Source organism: Zalophus californianus, chromosome 1 (genome assembly GCF_009762305.2).
Source record: "Zalophus californianus isolate mZalCal1 chromosome 1, mZalCal1.pri.v2, whole genome shotgun sequence".
Taxonomy (NCBI): Eukaryota; Metazoa; Chordata; class Mammalia; order Carnivora; family Otariidae; genus Zalophus; species Zalophus californianus.
The window spans coordinates 87,254,736-87,269,811 of record NC_045595.1 but is presented as its reverse complement, the minus strand read 5'-3'; the positions used below and the strand labels follow the sequence as shown (position 1 = coordinate 87,269,811).

General features: G+C 37.7%; 1 protein-coding gene across 1 annotated transcript in view; it reads right to left on the bottom strand.

Moving 5' to 3' along the window:
- The window catches only part of COL6A6 (collagen type VI alpha 6 chain), a 130,812-nt gene that overhangs the window by 60,536 nt on the left and 55,200 nt on the right, over positions 1-15,076 (bottom strand). The window contains exons 18-22 of the mRNA XM_035727836.1: positions 14,757-14,819; positions 10,763-10,828; positions 9,468-9,521; positions 1,840-1,875; positions 263-325 (exon numbers count right to left, since the gene is read on the bottom strand). Of these exons, the coding sequence (XP_035583729.1) occupies positions 263-325; positions 1,840-1,875; positions 9,468-9,521; positions 10,763-10,828; positions 14,757-14,819 (282 nt within the window). The remainder of the gene's footprint in view (positions 1-262; positions 326-1,839; positions 1,876-9,467; positions 9,522-10,762; positions 10,829-14,756; positions 14,820-15,076) is intronic.

Genomic DNA, 15,076 nt, shown 5'->3' with positions numbered 1-15,076 from the left:
GCTTGAGGTTTCCCCTAGAATATCCTAGCTAGCCTGAACTCATTGCACATCCCTGCATGTTCATTCTCTTTTCACCCCCTGATGGGACAAAACTTAGATAAAGCAGACCAAATTCTGGACAAGTCAAGACTATGGTGCTTCCTTACTTTATTTCCTGAAAACACTTTAAACATCTGTATTTCTGCAAAGAGGTTTGAGGGATTCCATCAAGACTCCAGATTCTTCTTTATGTTCTCAAACCCTGATTAGTTCTGATATGTACCTGAGGGCCCTTAAGTCCCCATGAGCCTTCAAGTCCATCTGGGCCTGGGATGCCTGTTTTCCCCTGTGGTGAGAGAATCAACCTGTTAGCACTGTTTCCTGAGAATTTTGTCTCCTTTATGTACAAGATTATATATTTTCAATCACAATGTCAGTGCAGGATCTTTGGCAAAAATATTAAAAATAAAGAAATAAAAATTTCTATAATCTCATCAAGCAGGGATAACCAGTTACTATGTTGGTATATTTGCTTTCAAGTCTTTATACATATGCACACTCACACAATTTTTTTTTTGGTAATGTTTGTAATATATCTGACTTGGGCATTTGGCCTGAAAAAACTAACAGTTTACTTTACATTTTCTTCAAAAATCTCCAGACATCTTACAACATTATATTTACATTCAAATAGATTAAATATCTATGGGTCAAATGTTGAGAGCATCTTCACATTGTCCTTGAACTCTGACAGAGATAAGAATTCCAAAGAAGAGGAAGGATTAAAAGGTGTAATTTAGTCAACTATTGGGATAGCCTAAGTTTATGACCCAGTTGTTACACAGATGTGATTAAATGTCCCTTGCTAATTGCCTTTTCCTAGAACTCAGAGGAATTTCTCAACACTTTCTCTCCCCAATCTTATTTCATGATATTATTCTGGATTTGCTCTCCTTTTTGTTGAAGTCTAAACTTGAAGTGTGTGTGAGTAATGTCTGTGGATGGTAAACTCTCTTAGTCTTTGTCTGAAAATGTCTACATGTTCTATTCGCAGTTTAGCTAGGTATAAAATTCTAAATTAACAGCTATTTTTCTTCTGCCCCTGCATATATCATTTTGTTTTCTGGCGTGTTTTATTGCCAAATACAAGTCTGCTGCAATCTAATTTGTTATTCCTTTCAGGGGTAAAAATGCTTTCTCGCTCTGGTCATGTTTAAGATGTTTTATCTTTAGCATTCCAGAGTTTCACCATGATGTGATCGAGAGTGGATTTATTGTTTATCCTCATTGTATTTTCAACCTGAGGATGTGTGTTTCCTTGTTTCCTTAATTTCATAAATTCTAAGTCACAATTTCTTTTTCATAAATATTATAGGTACATGAGGCATGTATATCACCAACATGTACAAAGAAGATGTGATACAATATTTGGAATAGTCAACTTTTGAATAAAACAGTCAGAAGTCCAATATGTATTAGGGTTTCACTGTACTCTCAGTTTAAAAAGGGTTTATGCAAATTGTAAGATTTCAGAGTTAATTGAACAAAAATCTACAATATCACTCAACTGAATTATTAGTTTGCACTTGAAACCCAAGGTTAAATTTAATAGTAATTGGGCCAACTAGTGTCTCTTGTCATTAATTTTTAGTCTTTGATTGGAATGCCCAAATCTTCATTTTAAGATTTGAGTTCTTGAAATTGTAGCCTAAAAGATTTCTAACATTTTATTCCACAACCAGTATCATCAAAAAGTGGAAGAACTTTAGTCTTGAAAGAGGTTTCCCAGAGCCTTTATTCTTACTCCTTGATTGGACACAGAATACTTATCATTTGGAGTTAAGAAATAAATAATTGTACCTGTGGGCCTGTATGTCCTCTTCTGCCATGAGCTGCCTAAAATAGGAGGAAAGGTAGGTACTCTTAACTGAAAAAAAATGCTTTTTATATTTAAATTAGTAATGAACACCTTAAGGCACTCACCTTTTTTTTTTAAAGTACCCACATATTGCTTAAAACATTTAATTATCCACTGCACCACGACAGTAAAATGTTGCCAACTCTGCATTTCTTATTCTAGGGCTATAGGTAATTAAAATCACATAGACAACTGAAATCTGTACATACTTAAGAGAACAGATTGTGGTCAATAATTTGTCCTCCATTAAACTATTACTAGAGCTGATCATAAGCTCCAAAATTGGCTGATTTGAATTTAATTTCTTTGCATTTTTCCAAAGTACTATCAAGTAAGCCAAAAATCAGGAGTGGAGTGGCCAAAAGGCAGGAAGCCAGAGGAAAACTTGGGAGAACAGACTCCATTGAACTTTATTATAGATTAATTTCAGAATCTAAATATAACCAGACTAATTTTACCCTCTTCCCCCCAAAAAGCCAAATAATAAGCTTATCTGTCAAAAATTAAAGAATCAGCCCAAGCATTCAGAAGTTCTCAATTCAGTATGTTAATGAAATATTCAATCAAAATAGCAGCACTACATAATCAAGTGAATTTTTCCTAATACTCTCATATGTAAGGTCAGGGTCTGGGTATATTTCAGATCAACATTTTGTAGATCTGGAAATCACACAAAGACATTTTATTGTCTAACTTAGGATGTCTCAGTAAAGTGATAGCAAGACTGACACCAGGATTTGCAAAAATCAGTATATATCAGATGACATTTTCTTGATGGACATTTGAGATATTCAGATCAAAATTCTATGTGAGGCCAGTGCTGCAGACTTTAAATTCTTCTAACCATATTTTAGTTAAAATCTACTGTTATCTAAGAAACAGACTGTGTATATCTGGAGAAATGGAGACCTATCTCTTTAAAACCGTGATGAGCCTTCTTGACATGAGAGTTTAAATCCTCTCTATCAGAGGGAGGAAGAGAAGCTCTCTCCACTCCTTTAGTACAAGGGTTTATCTGTTCTGGTTCAATTCACTATAGTTTCATTCAGAAAAATACCTACCAATAATCTATTACCCACAAAGTATATTGTATGGAAACCACGGGAGCATAAAGATTTCACACACATATACACACGCACAGTTCTTGACCTCAAGGGACCCTCATATTTTGGGTTTGGGGTGTGAAGAGATAAATATTACAATATTTACAAGGCATAGTATGGCAAATGCCATAAGAAGGGGAAGATGGAAATATGGGTTTCAAAGAAAGCAATTCTATCCAGTTTGTCAAATTAGGAAAATATTCCTAGAGGAAGATTGTTTTTCAGTTTGTTTAAGTAATCTCTATACCCAACATGAGGCTTGAACTCACAACCCCGAGATCAAGAGTCATGCTCTACTGACTGAATCAGCCAGATACCCTGGAAGATATTTTTGATACGAGTTTCACAGAATGTGTAGGAGTTTTATTTTTTTTATTTATTTTATTTTTTAAATATTTTATTTATTTATTCATGAGAGACGGGGGGGTGGTGGGGAGAGAAAGAGAAGCAGAGGGAGAAGCAGGCTCCCAAGGAGCAGAGAGCCCGATGTGGGACTCGATCCCAGGACCCTGGGATCATGACCTGAGCCGAAGGCAGGCGCTTAACCATCTGAGCCACCCAGGCGCCCCGTGTAGGAGTTTTATAGGTAGAAGAAAATGAAAGAAGTCTTTCTAGAAAGGGTATAGCCTAAGTAATGAACTAGAGGCAGGAAAAAAGGAAGAGTATTTGATGGTGTGTATTTGACCATTTCTGGGTCAAAGGTGTGAGAAGAGAGGGGTTACTAAGGTTACTAGGGTTACTAAGCTGAAGGGTTCATATTCCCTTTAGCGGAAACCACTGGGGCCCTTAGAGGAGGAAATGTGCATGGCCAGACTTGGGCTTTAAGTGGATACATCTGGGTGTGGTAGGCACAACTGAACCTATATTCAGGCAAAATAAAGAGCTTCCTATAGGATATGATTTAAGGGATATGAAATAGGACCTGACATCCAAAAATCTTTCTCTGGTCCACTGTCACAGTGTTTGAAATAACATCAAGAAACATTTGGTGTCTGTGTCTTTAAGGTTTGACTTTGAAAGGTCTTGATTAAAATTAGTCATCTCAACATTGAGCTCCTGCTCCCTAGAGGCACTGGGGTGAGTGGTAATAAGTAAAAACCGATTTCTGTCCCTAGGCAGGAGTTTATAAGCCTAACAGAAGAGACAGACTTTAATCCACCATTCATGCATAATGGAAACATCTCTAGAAGTCATCACCTAGCACTTTCATTAATGGCTATGTGGGATTTAAACTTTAAATAGAAGTCATAATTTTGAGATACCTTGGGTAAGTGTGAGAGACTGAAAGAAAACAAGGAAATGGGGGAGATAATTTTACACTTTTGTTTTACATTTTTTAATGCTTTAGATGGGAAAGATTAAATCCCAAATGTCTTCATGGTTTACCCATGGGCTTGTAGTTGTCTGGTAACTCATCCAGACAGTCTAACTTATCTGTGAAAGGAAATGTGAATGAGCACATCAAGAAAGAAAATAACCCCAAAGGCATCCTGAGAGTAAGAAGACCCAGAACAGGATACTCAGTCTTGTTGGTCCCTCATAGCCTGGTTTCTGATGGTTTACCAGGACCCACTTTTCCAGATAGGTATGGACTGATTTGAGACACAATCCCCCGGGAAAAAAATAGGACATTCTTAATGGTAAAACACCACATTAATACTGAATCTTAATGGCAAACACTCATTCTCAGTGATGACTGCTTGCCTGCCTGCCTGGGGGCACTTCAAGCTGCCCCTGAAAGTAGTGCCAAGAGAGTTGGAAAGGGAAAAGCGAACTAACAGCCCTCTAGACTGAATAGGACTGAGGGCCATGTTTGAGGCTACAGTTGCTTCTCATGATCCATGGCACAAGAATCTGTTCTAATTCTCAGTCAGGTTTGGCTCAGAAAGAACCAATCTCCCATCCCTACCTCCTGCCCCAGTGCTGTGGCTTTCTGGTCCTGAGCCTACTCCCTCCACCATCCCAATCCAACCCATTAGAGATTGCGGGTAGAGCACCAATTACAGTTGTTATCCCTACAGTTCCATCCCCCTCTACAAGAGTGGTTTCAAACTGCAAGAGGGGGATTTAGCAACCCCCCTTCTCTGGCAACATTTGGCAATGTCTGGAGATGGTTTTCATTGTCACAAGTTGGGGGTGCTGCTGGCACCTAGTGGGTAGAGGCCAGGGATAAAATACTAAACATCCTACGGTGCACAAAACAACTTCCCACAACAAAGAATTATCTGATCCAATGTCAATAATAGGTTGAGACACCATCCCTTGAATCTGTAATATGATTCTAGGTGCCTTGAGAATAAGGACTAGGTCTTATTTGATTTCGTAGCTCTAATAGTAGAGTTGCTGATAGACCTTAGGCGTTCCATAAATGTTTGTCAAATGAATCAAGGTCAGATTTGGTCAACTGCTGTTACTTCCCTGCATGCCACACCCTACCACCATCCTCCAATCACTTTTTAGTTCAGCAGAATCTTACTGCACCAAAGAGTCCTCAATACTTATCATCTATCTATCTTTTAGAGTTTTCCAGTTAGTGGTATAAATTTTTCTTCCTTCTGAAAGGATAATGACTTTACTGTTATTAAAATGATACATGCTGATTTTTAAATATTCAAATGCAGAAAAAAACAGAATAAAAATTTAAGTCATCCCCCCCCCAAAAAATTGAAGTCATCCCAATAAAACTATTGTTAACATTTGGTAATCATGATTCCCAACATCTTCTTATGCATGTTTACAGATAGAGTTCTAAATAGTAGTACTTTTGATTAAGAAAGGATGATGGTATTTATGCTATTTTAAAATTAAAATATTACATTTAATTTTACTTGAATTTAATAGAAGAACAAAATAAATGGGGGCTGTATTGCCTGAATTTTCAAAGGCTTTATCATATTAATTATTATATGTACAAAGAGGACAACTCAGGTGGGTATGAAAATCTTGGACCCCTGGATTTCCTTCAGAAATCTACCTATTCTACTGCTCTCCCTTTTGGCCCTGATTGTTGTGAAGAAGGCTGAAGACAAACTGGGTTTCCTATCTTTTTTGCTTGGAAATTCTTGGAGATTCTTCCTTTACGTAATAAGTTTGGTAATTTCACTAGGATGTAGCTCAGTGTTAAAGTTTTTGTATCAATTTTTTTTCTGAGTCAGAATATGCCTTTTCTTACCTGCACATTTGAGCCTTTTTTACAAGAAATTCTTTTATTATACTTCTGAATATTTTCTACATTAGTCTGTTTAACTCAGTAATGCAAATTGTACAGTTGTTGGCTCTCCATTGTCCACCTCTATCATTGCTTTTGTGGTTTCTTGATTACTATATGCCCAGCTATATTTTCAGTCTTATTTATTCTAATTTTTTTGTTGCTCTTAACCTATCTTGCACGTTCATGACCCCCAAACACTACCAGCTTGCTTTCTTCACTTTCTATGACCTTGTCAGTTCTTTAGACTCTTTTTAGAGCAATCACATTGCCTTAGTTTTTTCGAGACTTTAGAGAACTATTTGCCAGAGTCGTTCTGTCTTTTCCTTGAATAATTCCTCTCCCAATAAGGGTTTATTTGCCCTTTGCTCATGGCATTTTCCTCTTCTTTTTATGCATAAGTCTTAATAATCATTTAATAATGAAGATTAATATTTCTGATTATTAATCACGTTTGAAGAGGGCCACCTATTTACTGAATAACTGTATGTGGTGTAGCTGGACCTAGGTCAGTAGCTTTGATATAGATATGTTGTCTCAAACCCTTTCTCATCATGAAGTATTTCTTTTACCTCATGCTACCTCTCCCTTCAAATCTGGGCATTTAAGAGATTTATGGAACTTACATAAAGCCCCTTAAATCATAGTTTTGCAATAGTCACTGTTTCTTCAATCTTTGCAGCCTCCATGGACCAGACTGCTGGCTGTAGATATTAAAAATGAAATATTCTTTAGTTTCTCATGATTTCTGCCTCCTCTGCCACACTGTTTCTATGGGTATATTCTCTGATCTTCTCAAAACCTGAAAGCTACTTTTAGAAAAATCTGATCCCTGCTTGAGGTCTGAGGTATATGTATAAGCTTTCCAAAGTCTCCCTTCATTAAGATCTAGATTTTAAAAGAACTGGCCAATATTTGCCATCACATGTGGCTTGAAGTTGTGGTCATTCTTTGTTAATCTCTTTTTAATTTCTTGTGTTGTTTTTGGTAAGTTGCACAAAAAGGAATAGTAAAAAAAACCACACTGACTTTGCCATCTTTAGCTGGAAGTCCCACTTTTACTCCTGAATGACACTGCTGAATCTATAATGCAAATGGGGACATATTTCTCAGGAGTTGTGCAGTTTAAATAATACATGGTGATGCTGTGTTAGCCTCTAGAGAGCCTATAGCCTCTATAAAACAATAAAAGTACATCTCCCATGCCAGGAAATCTTGAATGATATTCTTTAAGTTCAAAATATTTTCCCAGGGTATGTAAGCTGGCTACACCCTTTTAGAAAGTGAAATGAATAGCAAATGTATTGCTTTATCTTTAGGTGCATTAACACAGCAGCAGTAGTAAAGTGCTTTCCCAGCAACTAAATTCTGCACACTTTAAATGTAACTTCTGTTTTCATTTCCATTTTCTCTGCCTAGCAAAGAAGAGTTCCAAGCTACAAAAATATCTTCTTGATTAAGTAAAATAGCTGGTTCTATGAACTTCTGCTCAGAAAATACGATGCATAAGTGCAATATATCAAACTAGTTTTTATCTGTGCTCAATAAATAGCAGAAAGAACTGAGGAGGGAGGTGGAGGAAGTTGGAGAAAGTAGGTAACTAAGAATGGAAAGGAAATGCCGCAAAATGAAAAAAGACGGGTCTAATTTAGAACCTGATTCAAGCACTTAAGTGTATTTTATTAGAGTTATCTCTTCTTATTAGATAAAAATTTTCTTTTATAATTTCTGTGCTCTTCCAAGTAGTCAGGCACAGAACTGTTTTCGAAAAGTGCTTGTTGAAAAAATACAACAAAACAAAACAAAATAAATAAGAAAGACCCCAAAAGGTTGCATAAGCAAGTGACCCAATTTCATTCTTAGTATTTCCACAGTATGGAGGTTCCTCAAAAAATTAAACATAGAGCTACCTTATGATCCAGCAATTCCACTTCTGGGTATATATATCCAAAGGAAATCAGAACACTAATAAAAAAGATATCCACACCCCTGTGTTCATTGCAGCATGACTTACATAATAGCCAAGACACGGAAGCAACCTAAGCATCCACTGATGGATGGATGGATAAGGAATATGTGATGTGATATATATATATATATATATAACAAAATGTATATATATATGTATATATAACAGAATATTATTCAGCCAAAAAAAAGGAGATCCTGTCATTTGTGACAACATGGATGGACCCCGAAGGTATTGTACTAAGTGAAATAAGTCAGAGAAAGACAAATACTATATGGTCTTGCTAATATGTAGAATCTCAAAAATACAAAAAAAACCCCCCCAAAAACCAAAAAACAAAATAACTCCAAAAACTTGACTCCTAGACACAGAGAACTTTTGGTAGTTGCCAGAAGTAAGGAGTTGGCAGTGGGGGGGGGGGGGCACTGTGGATGAAATGGGTAAAATGGGTCAAAAGGTACAAACTTCCAGTCACAAAATAAATCATAGGGATGTAATGTACAGCATGGGGACTATTGCTAATAATACCATTTCGTATATTTGAAAGTTGCTAAGAAAGTAGATCTTAAAAGTTTTCAGTACAAGGAAAAATTTGTAACTACACGTGGTGATGAGTGTTAATTAGATTTATTGTGGTGATTATTTCACAACCACATATACAAATCATGTTATACACCTGAAACTAATGTTATACATCAACTAAATCTCAATTAGTACTATACATATATGCTTTAAAATTGAGCACAAATAGAAACCAGTTTAGTATACTGTATTTATTATGCACTGTATTGTCTGAGAAGTTCACAGAATCAGCTATTATACTCCACACAAAGAAAATGTTTTTGTGTCTTGGAACACACACCTTCCTTGCAAGGCAGAGAATGTAGAAGTAAGAACAGAGGACTTATACCAGGACTGACTTTCCTAAGTAGTTATAAAATTGGCAGAGGAATGGAGTTTGGGACTTAAAATGACATCACTGGCAATGGCAGTTAGCCTAGTGAGAAGGCCAAACTTTCACCACTCTTTCCCTAGTTGGCTGCTTTTTTGTTCTCTTTGCCCAGGCTTTTCTCCTGATTGGTAATTTTCCTTGCAACCAGCACCTTCCTGCCTCAGCTTTTCAGGGGCTTTCCACAAGCACTTCGCCAGCTGTGTTCTCAGAGCTATCCCAAGTGTCCCCACGGTCACGAGCCCCAGCAGAACCATCCCGCCCACTCCCCACAATCGGCCATTTTTATCACAATATAGGCTACCAGAGCAGTGGGTCTCCTTGTCTAGAAGGGCTCTTACTGTCTTTCTTCTGGAGCCTGGTGTTCCAGGGGGTCCTGGCCAGCCTCTTCTACCCTGTCAAGTGAAAAGACAGACAGGTGACAGTAATTACACAGCACTGACATATTTCCTCTTCAACATCTGCTTGTGCTGCAGGGAGGATGGATGGGTACACACCAGCTAGGGAGCTATCCTCCCTTTGGATGTGGATTACTTCTACTGTTTATAAACCATATGTCTATGCAGGAAATGAGAGACTACAGGACAAAATGCTAATGACATGGCTTCATCTGTTCATCACCACTGTCTAACTTGTCTTTGGGTATAAGTTATAGAGTATCTGCATCAAACTGTCTCCCACTGTGTTGCCACAGAGTGGATAAATGAAGCACGCCATGTGTCAGGTATGGCTACTACTGGTTTGGATTTCTACCTTTGGACTTCTTGTTCTGTTTGGCTAACCTGTGTAGATTCACACCTGCATGTGAATAAAATCCCACAATACTCATGCGTCTTCCCGAAACAGAAAATGAAGGAAATTTATGAATCTATAATGAGACATGTGAGACTTACATTTCCCACTTAGTAAAAATGGCAGGTAGCATTTACTGAAGGTTTACGATGCGGCAAGGTCAGTCACTGAATTCCCACCATAACCTTTAAAAGTAGGCTATTTATCCTATTTTGCAGATGAGAAAATTGAGGTTTACAGAAAGTGGCCCAAGGCCACAGAGCTGGTAAGGCACAGAGCATGAAACAGGACCTGGGCCTGTCCCCAAAGTAAAGTTCTTCCTACCACATCAGAGCTCTCCCCCAGGTGAAGTCACCAAGGGAACTTCCTCATCAAAAAGATCCAGAGAAACACATTTTCCAGATAATTACACTTTTAAAAAATTCCAAAAAACAAGGTAAGATGATCAAATTGTGGTTTGTGAGATTTCATGGGATTAATCCTAAGAGATTTGCCTTGAGCATGTAAGCTGTATAGATCTACCGGATCGTTTTCTTTTTATCATGTCTTCTTAGGGTATATGACTCCTGTATCCTGGGAAGGCCAACAATTTACTGGCTTGTTCTTTCCATCAGCTAGCCCTGCATTTTAAGATGGGAATTAGATGTTTGCATTCATAAATGAAGACCTCAAGGGCAGGGCTTGGTGAAGCAAGTCACCCCAAATTCAGAAGAACAAGGGAATGTTTTTTGAATCCTAGAGTAGCAGATAAAGAGGAGAAGATATTTTTGCTCCTAAAGATGTTTTTTCTGCAGCAAGTATGTCACATCATTACAAGTTTACTTTCAAATGCCCACATAATTACTTGTCTTCCACGTTCTCCTTTCAAGCCCTTAGGTCCTTCTATGGTATTGTCAAATCCAGGAACTCCCTAAAAAACACAAAATAAAGAGAAAAATTTTGAATCTCTCTCCTTAAAAATATAACTGCATGTAACACATTTACTCACTCCCCCCTTTAGAAAATTGACAAAACTGGTCCAATCCATTTAAAAGCATAGATAGGTAGAAATTACAAATGGCTTACACATGATTTCTTTTCCTCCTGTGTTCTGCATTATCAGAAGAGAGTGGCGACCTAAGGTGAGTGTTGGGGGGATGTGGCAGGGTGGGGGGAGCAAGAGCTCACCATAGAAGGCATTGCCAAGAGAAGCAAGGGTGACATGTCTTGTGTTTATGACAATTCTCAACCTGGGTCTGGAGGTACCCCTTCTTACTACTGCCATCCTTTCTCTTAATATTTGCTCTCCTTTCTTGGGGCCTACACAGGTTTATACTTGAGGTTGTTAGATTTTTACTTTCCCCTACCTTTGGGTGAAGGGAGACGGTTTGTAAGGGGCTCCACCAAAAGAACACAAGTACACTGAGCAGCACTGAGGACTGTATCTGCCATCCATTCTCTCTTTCTCCTCTTGAACTTCTGGCAGCTTTCTAGCCCCATATGTTCACTGCTACTTTTCCAGTTTTCAGAAAATTCTGGCATCTTGAGTTTCCCCCAATATTCACACAAACATTCTAGCAGGAACTCATTGTGGGACATTATCCTTAGCAGGCCAAACAGAAAGCTTTCTATCTTGGATAGTTAGGACCACCGATAGAGCAGTATCCCCATGATGCTGGGACAATCAATTGAGCCAGTCAGTTCAGTCAACACTCCAATAAATTGAGAGGGGACAAGAATTATCCAGTCCTGCTGCGTGCCAGCTGCTGGGCTGTTTGGCTGATAGCAGCCCAGATTACCTTCATCAATCAATAAGTAATTTGAGATCACCAACAGGGACATGTCATTGTTCCAAATACTGAGAAAGATTTTTAAACAAATAGTTTCTACACTTACAGTTTATAGGCTACCAGAGAGAAAAAGATGAGCTTAGAATTTACTTTATAACTGAGATTACCAGAATTTATGTGAAAACTTAGTTCTTTCCCCCCACATACCAAAGCCAAAGATTATTTTCTATAATTTCTGTTTTTAGTTTAAATATTTGTCTGTTAAGTTCTCCAAGCATGGTATACCTAAATCACAATATTAGAGATTGTATTTTGGCAAAAAAGGGAGAAGGAAGATAATGTAAAGTCCAAAATTTTATTCCACTGGATGTATAAATAACTTATTGAGGCCCAACTCCAAACTATTTAATTGAAGAGCTGGCATTTAAAAAGTCATACGCTAGCATATTCTACAGAATAGAATATCCTAGTTGTTTGGTCAGTCTGAAGATGATCTGTCCAGTCTTTCAGTTTTTTTCTATGCAACTGGACAAAAGAACATCATCTAACACAAATTTAAGATTTAGCATGGGCTTCTAATGATGATATGTTTTAGAATCATGAACCGTACTACACTCTGTAGCTCAAATGATCTGGTTCAGTTTTCTCCCCAGTATCACATGAGATTACATGAGATTTTTACAAATGGGAAATTCCAAATGGCCAAACTAGCTTTCACGTGATCGGAAGTTCTGTCTGAATAAGCACAGATTTTCAGGAATTTGTGCCATTTGTATGCATTCCTACGAATAATCTGATCATGTGTGGGTTCTATTTATTCAATCAATCTTGCTCTCCCAAATTTTTCCTGAAATAGTAACCCATAAAAACCACATGTAAAAAGACTCAGAGAATTGTCTTCGATTTGAGATGTATACTCCCAAGAGGGTGGGAAGAATTATCATGCATTAAAAAACTAAAATTAGTATCGTGACAAACAGCACATTACAGAAGTTCTAGTGGGTTGAATTTTCAGCCATCTCAAAGTCATAGAACCTTAAAAAAAAAAAAAAAACCCGTCTTACATTATTCAGATTCTTCTGGAAGTGTTAAGTAATCATACAGACAATTTGGCAGACAACTGGGGGGATTCTGACCAAAGTACATGGCAATTTTATAGCAATATCCCAAGGAAATTTTTGGCCTTCATATATAGATGACTGAAATGTCTTTGAACTATTATTTATTATTTTTATTTATGGATAGTTTTTTATTTCTAATTAGATACTTAGAAGTTGTTTCAAAACTCTCAGGTCATCAGACTATTATCAGAAAACATCACTTATTAAACAATGTAGTCTTCAAGAGCCAATTCCTCTGCTTTTAAAATAGTTATCTTCAATGTACACCTAAGATTTATATTTCTCAATATATTGCACTAAATTCTTTCTCAGATCAATCCAGTGTCTTTAATAACTCCTCCTCCAATAGACAAAGTCCTGTGAGTTTCCCAGTTGCTCCACTTATCGGCACTTGTTATTGTCAGTTTTTTAAAAAAATTAGCCATTCTGATGTGTGTGTGTGTGTAGTACACTGCTATGGTATTTTGCTGGTGGAAGTGTAAATTAGTACGGAGTTTTTTGAAAACTGGTTTAAAAGGTTTAAGCTTAATGAGACTGAATGAACTATTGTTACTGACAACTATGTGGATAAATCTCACAAGCATAAACTTGAGCAAAAGAAGCCAGAAACAGAAGAGTGTATCCTATATGATTCTACTTACTTAAAGTTCAGGGATATTGGTAAAACTAATTTAAGGTTTTAGGACAGTGATTACCTTTGGGAGAGGCTGGTAGTGATTAAAGTAGACATGGGGGGCAGTTTCTGGGATGTCCTATTTCTTTACCTGGGTGGTGATTACACAGGCACATTTACATTCATCAAGCTGTGCATGTGTAACATGTGTACTTTTCTGAGGTTACAGTTCAAAACTAAGTTCTAGAGATAATGGCCAGCATAGTGACTATAGATAACAATACTGTATCATATGCTTCAAAGTTGCTAAGAGACTAGATCTTATTTGTAATCATCACAAAAAAAGAAATGATAATTCTGTGACACGATACAGGAGTTAGCTAACCTTGTGGTCATAATCATATTGCAATATATAAATTTACCAAATAAATATCTTATAACAACTTAAGTTTACACCATGTTCTATGTCAATTATATCTCAGTAGAAAAGTTTAATAAACAAACCTAAATCCTAATTCATTAAGATTTTGGAGACTTACTTTTGTGTGGGTGGGGTGATGGAAGTCCTATAGTACTGATGTTTCACTGGACTTGGCATATCCCCTACATTGGTGTGGGTCATGCCTATTTAGCCAGGTTATATCCAGGAAAGCAGGCACCTTTGTGTCATAGGTTTTGCCTGAAATGGTCCTAGCTGGCTTGGATTCAAGAAAATTAAGTTCATATTCTTTTTTTTTTTTTTTTTAAAGATTTTATTTATTTGACAGAGACAGAGACAGCGAGAGCAGGAACACAAGCAGGGGGAGTGCGAGAGGGAGAAGCGGGCTTCCCCCCGAGGAGGGAGCCTGATGTGGGACTCGATCCCAGGACCCTGGGATCATGACCTGAGCCGAAGGAAGATGCTTAATGACTGAGCCACCCAGGCGCCCAAGTTCATATTCTTAACTGACAAAGACCCTTGGAGAATGGAAGAAAAGAGATGGCTTTGTTTCTTCCACCCTATCCATATTTTGAGGTACTCAGAGGAGGAGAATGGAAGGGACTAGAATTCCTTCGTGGCTCTGAAGCACAATAACAATTCTGAATATGTATTCTCAAAAAAAAAACCAAATGCACCAATGATGGACAAGATCTTCTCACTGCCCATGCTCATTCCATAGATGAAGAGGATCTAGCACAAGGGAAATGCTTTTAAAATTCCACAACAGTTGTGCTTGTGATGATCTAAACTCAGGATTGCTATTGTAGTAACGTAAAGTGGGGCTCTCTTCTTATCAGAAGCTGAGGGGAACCAAGCCCTGTTTAGCTTACAGCCCACGCAGCGCCAGCACTTACAGGGTCTCCTCGCTGGCCCTTTGCACCTCGGTCACCAGAAACCCCTCGCTTTCCTGGGCTTCCCTAAAGATAATACAAATCAGAAGAAGGATAAGAAAAGAATTTTTAATAACATTAGCAAAAACAAAGAGCTTGTCTTCTCCCTCATTTGAATAATTAAAATTTTTCTACTAGAGTTATTATTTTTTAAGATTTTACTTATTTGACATAGAGAGAGAGAGACACCCAGAGAGAGAACACAAGCATGGGGAGTGGGAGAGGGAGAGGCAGGCTTCCTGCAGAGCGGGGAGCCCAACGTGCGGCTCGATCCCAGGACCCTG